At 39.9% G+C, this 11,896-nt stretch overlaps 1 protein-coding gene across 1 annotated transcript; it reads right to left on the reverse strand.

The window, feature by feature from the left end:
* Nucleotides 1-4,970: 4,970 nt before the first annotated feature.
* Nucleotides 4,971-10,421, reverse strand: LOC102312964 (aminolevulinate, delta-, synthase 1). Its single transcript, XM_005932278.3, has 11 exons — nucleotides 10,218-10,421; nucleotides 8,688-8,928; nucleotides 8,374-8,556; nucleotides 8,133-8,267; nucleotides 7,689-7,908; nucleotides 7,168-7,352; nucleotides 6,888-7,067; nucleotides 6,515-6,679; nucleotides 5,780-6,048; nucleotides 5,520-5,682; nucleotides 4,971-5,297 (listed from the first exon to the last, which is right to left on the reverse strand). The coding sequence occupies exons 2-11, from the start codon at nucleotides 8,890-8,892 to the stop codon at nucleotides 5,137-5,139; spliced, it is 1,866 nt and encodes a 621-aa protein (XP_005932340.1). The 5' UTR covers nucleotides 8,893-8,928; nucleotides 10,218-10,421; the 3' UTR covers nucleotides 4,971-5,136.
* Between the last annotated feature and the right edge of the window lie 1,475 nt (nucleotides 10,422-11,896).

Raw genomic sequence — 11,896 nt, forward strand, 5'->3', positions numbered from 1 at the left:
TAATAAAGTTTTTAATAAATGTAGTCAGCTCAGGTCAGTAATGCTTCTCAAAATGTAATTTCTAATGTTTTAGTTTTTAGTACTGAGTCTATGGCTCAAACCTGTAGTCAAACTGGACATCAATTATTGTAATCAATATAAATGGAGTCCCAGTAAAGTTTAAATGACATCTGTGAGTTATATAATGCAGGATTGCACCACAAAAATTTTTTTATGGGAACTCAATCAGTCAAAAAAGAAAGTCAAAGTATAAACTGTTAATTCTCGGGTTTACGTACAGCATGGCCGAACAGCCTTCCACACTTTAGAGCACAGCGAATGCATTAACATCTGTAACATAGCACATCTCCCTTTATCTGAATCTTCAAAGGATCTTTTTACATGCATATAATAGCATTAAGTCCATACGGACACGTGCACTCATGCCCTTGTAGATGAAACAGTGAGGTGGTCACATGGTAACATTTCAGGAGGCCCAAGGATGTACAGTTATCTTGACCATGATGGGAACATTAAGGCAGATAAAGCAGAGTGAAAACCAGCCAAAACATGAGCTTTGCTTGAACAGCATATCATTTTTATTAAACATTAGAGCACTATTTTTTTTTTTTTTTGCTTTTACAGTAACAATCGGCCTCTTTGAGCAGCATGACGTCTGATATGCTTCCAATAAAGCAGCTTTTATCTATTCTTATTCAGTGAATCCAGGAAAAATGTGCTCATGTTACATTTCAAGAAAGACTTATCTTGACAGATGACAGACACTGCAGTCATAATAAAGGACGCATTGTTTTCAAAATCCACCTGCAATAAGAGTCACTGCCTGAAAACCAGAGCATCGTTCAAAGCTTTGAAATTGAATCCCATTGTAATTATTCTAATCAACTTCATACTGTAGCAGACAGCCACACAAGGACATGGAGGTGGATAGTTTATTGAGAAACTGCATGATTTTGCTTGTTTGTCTAAAACACAGTCATTGTCCTTCAGCTCTCAGTGCTTTCTGTAGCAGAGAGAGACGCTGGCGTTCATTCAGTTGAGGTCATCATGGAGCTAACCACTTTTGCTCTTCTGAGAAATGATAGCAAACTGCCTTTTAATTCAATTTTGTCTCTTCAACAGCCAGAGCATTATACGCTTTAAAGCCTACTTGATAGCTATTTTGTTTCCCTTAACCCTCAGTGGCCACATTTGGGCATCGGCACAATTATACGAATGGTATCGGCTGTGATTTTAAAAAACACAAACCCACAAGACTTAAACTTTAAACTTTCTAAATAATTTCAACAATTTCAACTTACCAAAATATAGCAGCAGAAGAAGATAAAGCTACCTAATAAATACAAATCGATTTATTAGTATATTATATAACAAAGAATATATATTATATTAGATATGTGTGTGAGAGAAAAAAAAAGGTTATTTTAGTCCTGCTTGAAATAAGCATCACACCATTTCCAAAACAACAACAATAAAGCAGGTATAACAAGAGAGGACACGTCTGACTGTGACTGGCCTACTGGCTAATGGTTTGTAAAATGAGATCTTATCGGAAAAGAGCATGTGGTTTCATACCACAATTAATCCTCGATGTTGAAACATGGTGTATCCTGGTCCTTTGCCATACTGTGAGGTTGTTTTTTTTTAATTAATCCCTCCACTGGTTCAGTGCAAGTAACTAGAATTGTACACAGGAAGTCGCTAAAAAGCTACCACACCTACAAAAACTAGCAAACATTTTATTCAGTTTAAACAGTTTCTGTTTTCAGCACAAATAAACTTCAGTCGAATTCAGTCTCGGTATATGTTCACTGAATGTATTTAGCTTAAAATCTCAAGTTAACACAAAAGAAATTTGTTTCTAAGTATCTGTCTGGTTTCTCATTCTGGGGTTTCCAAAGTGGAGTTACGAGCAGATGGAATGAATCAGTGAATGTGAGAAGTCTGTGAGCCTTTCTTAACTCCCAGTGTTAGCCTGCCCTGGGTTTCACTGCTCCTGCTTTTGTCTGCTGTCTGAGAGTCTGGCAGCCATGCATGAGTCAGAGGCCATGGAAATATAGCTCAGTTTTGAATTGCAGTAAACCTTCAGACAAAAAAACGAAATGTTTGTCCTTTAAACGAGGCATTGGATCCAAAATATAAACCGTGACTTATACGTGTACACGTCAGTTAAACAAACTGAAAGAAAAAAAAACAACTCATGAAACTGTGACTAAGAAGACCTCTGCACTAATCATGGATCAAAAGAAATGCTAAACAATCCCATGAAGGGGGAAGATTTTGTTTCTACACACTGTTTTTTAGAGATGCTGTTGAGTGTAGAAGAAATGCACAGCAGTGGAAAATCGATATCGGTTCATGCACTGTATGTGGAAAAATAAAAAGGAAAACATACAGAAAGGACTGAAGACACATCCACAGTTTATGTGTGTGTGTTTTATGGGCAAGTGGGTGTGAGTGCGTGTGTTTGTATGTCTGAGTTACATGGTGTTACATGGTTGATGGAACAAAAAAATAGCTAAAGGGTCAAACACTCAGTACATGCTGTGTTATAAAAAAAACCCTCAGGTGGGTTCCTCCGGGAAGTTCAGTAAGAGTATGATGAACAATATTCCCGTGTTCCTGAACCTTATCATGATTTAGCCTTGTATTGTTAAAATATGTTACACTTATTATTCAACAAATGATCACTTAGTAAACCAGTATTTCCTCCTATGGTAGAGAAATGCAGTCGTGTGAAAAATTAAGCCACCCTTACTGCTTCCATAGGTAAGCAGCCTCAGGTGAACTTGATAACTTATTATTAGCTATCGTAAGCAAGTCTTTTGGTAGTGCGCTGGTCTGGAGTATTCAGGTCTGTGCAAACACAATGTCACAATCTTCTCAGGACAGGTGGACAACCCAGCAGTCTTAACCTAAGGTTAGATTGTGCAATGGGCCTACCGGCCTCAGTTAGCAAGTAATGATTTAAACATTAAAGTTTATTACAGTACAAGTAGAAAAAGACTGAACCTAGGAGGTCCACACATTATTAGATATATATACAGTACTTTGTAGTCTATGATTTTCTTAATATTTTGATATATTTGACATATTTTTCATCTAAAACCAGTTAGCTCTTACTGCCTCAGCTAATGGCCTTTTGATTTTGTGACGATTATTTTTTTTTTGCGCCACTGTAGGTTCACAGATGTGAAGAAGAGTTCGAACACTTTCACATAAATCTTTTTTGATAGGTATAGCACTGCACCTCCCCGAGGTCTGGAAGACTTCTTGCTCAGTACATACAGGTTTTGGTTTTTGTAACTTTCCATCAGCTCTTGTCCGAATTGTAACAAAAAGTCAACTCAAAAGTGGAAGTGAGCCATTTGTGTAAAGCAGTGACAGCTACAATTTCTTGTAACAACTAAAAGTAGTGGTTCCCACTTCCATTTTCAGTGTATCTCTGGTTTTGATGAGACAGCTATGTTAGAAAAGCTATTATAATTGACCTTTTCAAGACTGAGATTAAACCTTCATATCCTGATTTTTATCAGAATCTGTTAGAAAAATATGACAATAAATACGTTTTCCTGTTTGTGCCTGTGTCGGTCACATTGCCTGTTTTGATGCATAGTCCGAGGCTTATGTGGACCCAAAGAAAATGGGTATGTGTGCCAATTTTGAGTGTATCATTGTCATTGTGACCTCCTTTATTCTGTGAATCTAGGTCTTACAGCTTTATCTATGTCATCTCCATGTGAATCCATGGGAAAGTAGGTTAGTAGGTTCTCTACACACAGTAAGATTTCACCAGATAGAGAAAGAGAAATTATTTTATTGTGGTCTTAAGTCACTAAATAGATATTTCTAAGAGCGATTATAAAAACAGGACTTCATTTATAATATATCTGATTGCTCATAAGGAGGCTCACACATTCAAACCAACACGCCTAAAGCAGCGTACACATAAACAACAACAAAATCAGTGCATTATTATACTGCAGTACCTGATCAAACTAATGAAGTACCAAATGTCTTGCTCGTTACAAAGTGTCATGACAGGATTGTGTGCTATGGTAAAGCAAAACGTTTTATAGGAAAACAAATTATAGGACAACTGAGATAAGGCAGAAGATGACAGAAATTGGTTATGACGTTGATGTTAATATTAAAGCAGTTAAATATGGTTTGTTTAAATAAAAAAATGGGTGAAGACAAAAGGAGACTCTTTTGGTTGATAATGTGTGTAATAAACACCCATATTTGGAAAACCCGTGCCAAAGGAGTGATAGAACAAAAGATAAGTAGTGATGTGGTGAGTAAACATATCATTACAGATCTATGGAGAAGGAGAACAATCGATCTGAAACTTGCAAAAGTTTTCCCTTGGGATGTATTGAAATTGTAAGTTTAAGTGTTTAGTTGACTCAGATGCTTGACTTTCCTCCTTTGTTTTCCTTTTTTTTTTCTTAATGTATGGTATATGATCATGATTTTGTATACGTAAGTGTATGTAAATTTTATGTCTAATTTTGTATACTTTAACTAAAGTGTTTAAAAAAAAAAGTAAAGAAAAACAAAAAAAACAAAACTGCAATAAGACATTTTTCAGTGTTCCACTTTTCTCACAAGCACAAGTAGGCCAGTGGACTAGACATAATTGGATCAAATTATCAGCAACAGTTTATAAAAAATAAATAAATAAATAAAAAACCTGGCATCTGCCAAGCATGTCCAATTAATGTGACCCATTTTTGTAGCTTTCAGTTATCATTTTACCCATCAGTAAAAAACCCATGTGACTGAGCATGATAGCACAGTGTCATCTGAGCCACATTTAATCAGTTTATACAACAGCCCAATGAAGAAATTAACTTAGCAGTGGCCTTGAATCCTAGGGCAGAAAAAAAGACTGAGTGCATCCCACTCATTTCTTGCCACTCCTCACGTCTTTATAAACACTTTCAAAAACCAAACACACACAGAGATTCTTTCCCATATTTTATTTGCAGTATATAGACCATCTGAACATAGATAATTTTAAATATGTGTAGGACAAATTATTAAAGATAATTAATACATTCTACGATAGTGACAGAGGAATGGGGCTTAAGCGTGGATGCGCTGTCTTCAGACTGCAGTGGGTGATTAGTGTTATGCGCAGGCTGAGATGAGGTGGCTGAGCCCATTGAAGTAAGACTTCTCTCGCTCGCTCATCACCTCGAAGTGCAGTGGCTGCTGGCAGAAGGTGCACTCTGCTGATGAGTGGGGCTTCAGCTCCAGGCCCACCTCCTTCCATGTTTGCTCCAGCCTCTCTGAAAGGGGAAAACAGATAAAGAGAGGTCAGTTTTACTTCAATGATAGAAAAGTACAGTTTGTTACAGGTTGGATGAAGTTACTCATGTAATGTAACTTTTGCATAAACAGCTACACAGTTCAGTTCGATCAAATTAAGACATAAATACTGTTTAACTTGTTGTAGCCTTCTTATACACTATCAAGTATTTCAAGTGAAACGTGTTACTTTGTCAGCTTACCAACAAAGTATTTCATCATCTCGGGGGTGTGGTGAGGGGTTGGGGCAATGCGCAGCAGCTCATCTCCCCTGGCAACGGTGGGATAGTTGATGGCCTGCACATAGATGTTATGGCGACGCATCATGATGTCACACACCTCCGTGTTTTTCTCAGCATTCGAAACCTAATTATACCAAAGAGACACACGCGCCATGAGAATCGAGCCGTTGTGACTTCATCTGCTTTTCAAGTTCCACACAATCAATTCAATCGTAGATTACCCGGACAGGGATGATGTGGCTGGGGCAGTGCACAACAGGCAACCCAGAGTCCATCAGCATCTGCCGGAGGAGCTTGACGTTGCGCTGGTGTTTAAGTCTCAGCGAGCGCCCCTCTTCCCCTTTAAGGATCTGGATCGATTCCCTGGCTCCGGCTAGAAGCATCGGGGGCAGAGAGGTGGTGAAGATAAAACCAGCGGCGTAGGAACGCACTGTGTCCACCAGGGCGGTGGTACTCGCAATGTAGCCACCCACACAGCCAAAGGCCTTCCCTAGAAAAGAACATAACGCTGATTATTACAACTCCTCTCGTTCAACATTACGGAGCCAGTGGTCTTAAAATAAATAAATAAATTAAAAAAATTACAGTCATTGTAATCTCAAACTAGAACCGCCTGAAATGTCAGCTGTGCAGGAGCTGTAGTGCTCTTGAGTTGGAAATAATTGTCCCCTCAGTCTGACAGTGACACGCAATCTGAGTAATTCCATAGGAGCACAACAAGAGCCTGTAGTCTCCTAGCAACAACAGAGCCGAACAGAGCTGCTCCAGATTCTTTTCAGCCCTCTGGTATATTGGATGACACGGCTGAGGCCTGATCCTCAGTCTAATTCAAACAATCAAGCTAGACGAGTTCCACTAACCAGTGGCAGTTATTTTGGTTCGAAAAAAAGAAATGAAACAGTACAGCAGCAGCAAGCTCTACATTTTTTTTTTTTAAGTAGAGATTGCGCACTTACCTAGAGTTCCCGAGATGATATCCATCTTGTCCATGACGCCATCCCTGTCGCCGATGCCCCCTCCTCTGGAGCCGTAGAGGCCCACAGCGTGAACCTCGTCCACGAAGGTGATGGCGCCAAACTCGTGGGCCACGTCGCACATTTCCTCCAGCGGACACACGGCACCTGTGTTACAGAAAGAAAGGCCCACAAACCTGGTCAGACTTGTTTTTTACTTCTTAAAGAGCACTTCATGACTTAGTTTGAATGAATTATTGATTTTGCAAGAACAGTAATATTTTCCAGGACACACGCAGTAAGAGAAAGTTTAAAAAAAATAAATAAAAATATTAACATTTATCCAACAGCAGTGAAGCAGTAATTAGAAACTGACCATCCATGGAATGGACGGTCTCAAAAGCCACGATCTTTGGTTTTGTGGGATCTCCTTTCTCCAGGAGCTCTCGAAGATGGGCCACATCATTGTGGCGGAAAATGAATTTCTTAGCGCCGCTGTTCCTGATACCTTGAATCATTGAGGCGTGGTTACCTGCGTCAGAGTAGATTTCACAACCTAAAAGTGTTCAGAGGAGAGGAAACCGTCAATGAGACCAAACACGCTTACAGGAGGTTCGAATTACTGTTAAATACACCAAGTTTTTCCTTCTGCATACCAGGCAGCATCTTCGCAAGGGTGAAGAGGGTGGAGTCATTGGCAACAAAGCAGGAGGTGAACAGCAGCGCCGCATCCTTCTTGTGAAGGTCAGCCAGCTCTTGTTCTAGCTCCACATGGAATTTACTGGTCCCAGAGATATTCCTGGTACCTCCAGCCCCTGAACCATGTTTTTGTAAAGTATCCCTGGAAAGAGACAAACAGTTGCTCATTAAAATGCTGCAGACTTGTATGCAAGCTCAAACAAGCTGGGGCGGGGGGAGGAGAAGGAAAAACAACACCATCATCGTGACACATGAGGTTTAGGTGTGATCCATGTCCAACTCAACACCCACACAAATAATGGCCAGTATCACCAAAGGGTGCCAGGTTGCATCATGTAATTATGCTCTGAGCTGGTTTCTCTCCGAACTTAGCTCTCACAGAGGGACAAAAGGTAAAAAGCAATCAGGGAAGGTAGACGGGCCGTACACGTCAACACACCTTGACCCATGAAACTGGATTAACTACTCAGTTACTCACATGATGGACTGCACGACTCGAGGGTGTCGACTCATGCCCAGGTAGTCGTTGCTGCACCAAACCGACACGTCACGCTTTTCTTGTAAAGAGCTTGTGAAGTCGTCAGCCATCGGGAACTCGGTGGCCCGACGATTCACGGTCTTAAACACGCGGTACGTGTGATCGTTCTTCTTCTCTTCGATCTTCTTCTCAAAAAACGCATCGTACTGGAAGCGGGCCGCTGGAAGAGACAAGGAAGGTAAAAGTTGCTTAATGTGGCTTAGTGTTGCTACAGTACTGCAACTGATGGAGTAACTTTAATGTGAGGAAAGACTACACCCGTGTGCAAAAACACCAAAACATACTCGCAAATAAAAAAGAAGATTGTCATAGTAAGGTAGACAGTAGCTAGGTTAATCACAGGCTTGTAGGACAGTGTGGTTAAACTATCAAAATAAAACCTACTTCTTGCTCGTAAGTTGTCTTGAAGCAGGTGGCTGAATTTCTTAGGTCGCTGTTTCAGGAGGGTTTTCATTAATGTGGTTTCTCCTTCAGTAGTGCTGGCCAGGTTTGGCTGCTTTAGTTGGTCAGCAGGCACTTCTGTCAGGACAAAAACAAATTGCTATTAAATATTGTACGAAACTATGGAAAACTGATTTAGTTCTCAAAGAAAAAGAAAAAAAACAACAACAACAAAAAAACTCACCTTTCTTCACAGTGCGGACTTCCTGTACATCCTCTTGGAACTCTATGCCAATCTGACGGACTACGCCACTGTTCTTCTGGCTCATCTCAGCAGCCAGGAAAGGGCATTTGGAGGCCTTCATCTGTCCCGGAGGTGGCATAGGGTGGCCAGCTGGCAGCTTGGACTCCACCTCCTTTTTGGGGGCTGCAAAGGGAAAAAAGTAAATTTCACATTTATCAATAATTCTATAATTACATGATTTATCTGACTAAATATAACACAGCTGTAGTGTTGATTAGAATAGCCAGTATGACCACCATCTTTATCACCCTCACCGGCAGACACGGTGTTCTCAGGCTTCTGGTAGGAGGATGAGGAGGAACAGAGGGCACGTGCCATTGAAGGGGCCATAGGTTTTGCAGCCAGCTCCATCATGATGGGACATCGCTGGGCATACGTCACCAGCGTCTTTTTGGACTGCTGGAGAAAGGCCTGGGGCATGCGAGCCAAGAAAGGACAGCGGCGCACTATTACATCCATAATCAGCAGCGGTGATGACGATGATTGTCTTGAGTTCTAAAGGAGAAAGAAAACTTATGTGAAACATGTCCTGCAGACAGTGTAGATAATGTTTTTGTCCCATAAAAGAAAGGAAAGAAGGCTTTTCAGAAGAAAAAGCCTGTCTGTTGCAAAAACCTGTTTAACAACATAGGTCAAGAAAGTGAGAAAATGCCGTTTATGGTCAAACACTCCTACATGGTTCAGCTAAATCTAGATTTTGAAAAACAAAAACAAATGAGAATGAGATCTGATTACCTGAGACTTTCAAAGGCAGGTGAGATGAGTTCACTGAGCCACTGATATAATAGGTGAAAGCTGAAAGACTCGTACGAGCCCACACGTTTGGCTACACTCACAATAGTCAAGTGTTACTTTAAGAAGCTTGCAGTGTTTGCTCATAGCTGGGTCATAACCTTTCCCCAACAGAAACCAGTTCCCAGGTAGGACACCCACACCTGAACTTTGCTCCCTATGAAGTTCCAGAGAAATCTAACAGTGACTAATGTGGTGCATTGAAGCTGCTCTTTCCCTTATATACCCACCAGATAGAGATCAGTATGTACATAACATAAAAGAAATGCCGATGTTCCAAAAAAAGAAAAGAAAAGCTAGTCTTTGTTTCTGTGTTTATTTATATGCCTTTAATAATGTTTCCCACATTATTTGTCGAGCACTTCTAAAACTTATTTAAAGCTACTCAAAGTACTACTGCCGAAAGATGAAGATGATGATTATTATTATTATTATTATTATTATTATTATTATTATTATTATTATTATTATTATTAATGAAACTTCTGTCTTCTGTCTGATTAAATACCCCTGCTTATACCCGAGTTGTCCTACAGTCCTTACTTTGACTGAACTCATGGGCGTCTCCGGGCTACACTAAAAACAGTAGCGCTCTACCTAAACAACGCTACTTTAGGATAATTATGGACATGATTTATGTTTATTCATAAGGTCTACCCATCTCTACTCAACCGGTGTTACAATAAAAAATTTATTTATTAAACCCTCACTTTAAATAAATTCACTGGTTTAACGGGTATTTCCCTGTTTTGACTCACCATTTTTTGCGCAAAAGTTGCGCAACAGTCATACCTTATGTATCTCCGATGGTAATAAATTTCGCGATGAGATCGTTCTGAGACATAAAAAGTGTAAGCCAGGCTTTCCTATCGTTAGCCGGGCCCATCGTGATCCTTGCCGGTTGACTGATCTTAGCAGGACGGCTAACGTTAGCTAAGAGGCTACTAGAAATAGGGGTGACGATCGCGATTAGGTCAAATAAGAACACCTACCTCTTAAAACTTCACAGCTTCCGGTGCAATCCTCGTCGTGTTATAGTGACAATAAGCGAACTTAGGTGCTGCTCAGAGAAATAAAAGAAAACACGGCTTGTTGTTAACGGAAGCAGAGAAAATCGATGCTTCGTTATCCTGCACTGAGGACGAACGGAGGGGACAAGGGCGAGCCAGTTCTTATAAAGCAATGCCCAGACGAAGTATCGCGAGATCTTAATTCTGACGTTCTGCGTCATCAAACACTCTCGCCTATCTGGCAGCGGACCCAGCAAGGTTTTGTTAAGGACACTGAGTGGAAAGGATTTGGTCCTTACAAACAAGGTGGTGGTTTCCTTTACATGAATCCATAGATTTAATCACCAAACTTCCAATAAAACTATAAAAGCGATTTAGATGCCATTTATTTTGGTTTTGTACTTTTACGCAGGTGTCATGGAAAAGCATTTTGGTAAAAGCATTCTGGTTTTACCTCTAACAAGATGGTCTCAGAAATTTAAATTTAAATTTATATTTCTATATATTTGTATTTGTCATCTTATTTGGTTGTAAGAAATACGAGAGCAGTACCTCATCTGTTGGCTTTTACTCCTTGTCAGATGCCACATCCATAAATGTAAGCTCTCAAAAGAGAAGCCACGCTTCCTTTTTTTCATGAAGGAAATGGAACTTTATGTGGCCATAAGAAAAAGATATTGATATCTGTGATTTTTAATGTCTCTCATGACCCCGTAACTCTTTCACCTCATTGTTTTGTTCCGTTATGATTTAATTGATTTCCTTGCTATTATTTTTGTGTTATGCTTTTTTTGTAAAAGGGAAAAATAACATACCCAACGAGGCTCAGGGGCCCAAAGGTGTTGGGTGGGGCTAAGGGACCTTGCAGAGTAAAAGGATTCCTTTATTCTCATGCTCATAAAAGACCCACAACCACAAAGAGCTTCAGAAAGAAAGCAGCTCATGGAAAAGAGCCGTTGTAACTGAAACGTGGGAGTATTTCTCCACTTGGCTTTTCTAAAGGATATTTGGGTCTATTCCACAGCTGATGTTATGCCTGAAACTATGGCTGAAAATGTTTTATGTTTGCTTCTCTTGTAGTAACAGCCTATCACTTAATCTGGAGCTTGGAGGGATTTAATTCAATTATCATTCTGCTTCTTTTGTTGCTTTACTTTTTTTGTTTATCTTTTGATTTTTGCAATGCCACACCCAAAGCTACAGCAAAATCTGTGGCTGATAAATGTGGGCTACACACAAATTAATCTCAGATGATATAAGAGACACTCACATGAGTTGGTGGATGATGTTTTAAAAGTTGTATGATGAAGGCCCTGAAGGTACATTATGATTCTTTTGTGACATTTATCATGTGTTTTGCGAGTTGTCAGCTCTTTGTCATGTGTCTCCTTATTTTGTTGCAGTGGCCTGAACTGAAAGTATTTATGGGGCTTTCAGTTAGTACAAACGTAAATGAAAATTTGTGTCCATGAGCATGAGTCAATACATTTTATTTTAATCTTTAATGAAATGCCATGAGATCAGGTTGGTGTGCTGGGGGAAGAGGGAGCCGTAGGGTTCCTCTTCATATTACCTGCAAAGCCCTACTAGAAGCATGAGAGTTATATTTAAATGTATTCAGTTGGGCCTTAGTTGGGCAGTGATTTTGAAGAATTACTTAA

Source organism: Haplochromis burtoni, unplaced genomic scaffold, assembly GCF_018398535.1.
Source record: "Haplochromis burtoni strain Fernald_Lab_line unplaced genomic scaffold, NCSU_Asbu1 Contig_156, whole genome shotgun sequence".
In the NCBI taxonomy this organism is placed as follows: Eukaryota; Metazoa; Chordata; class Actinopteri; order Cichliformes; family Cichlidae; genus Haplochromis; species Haplochromis burtoni.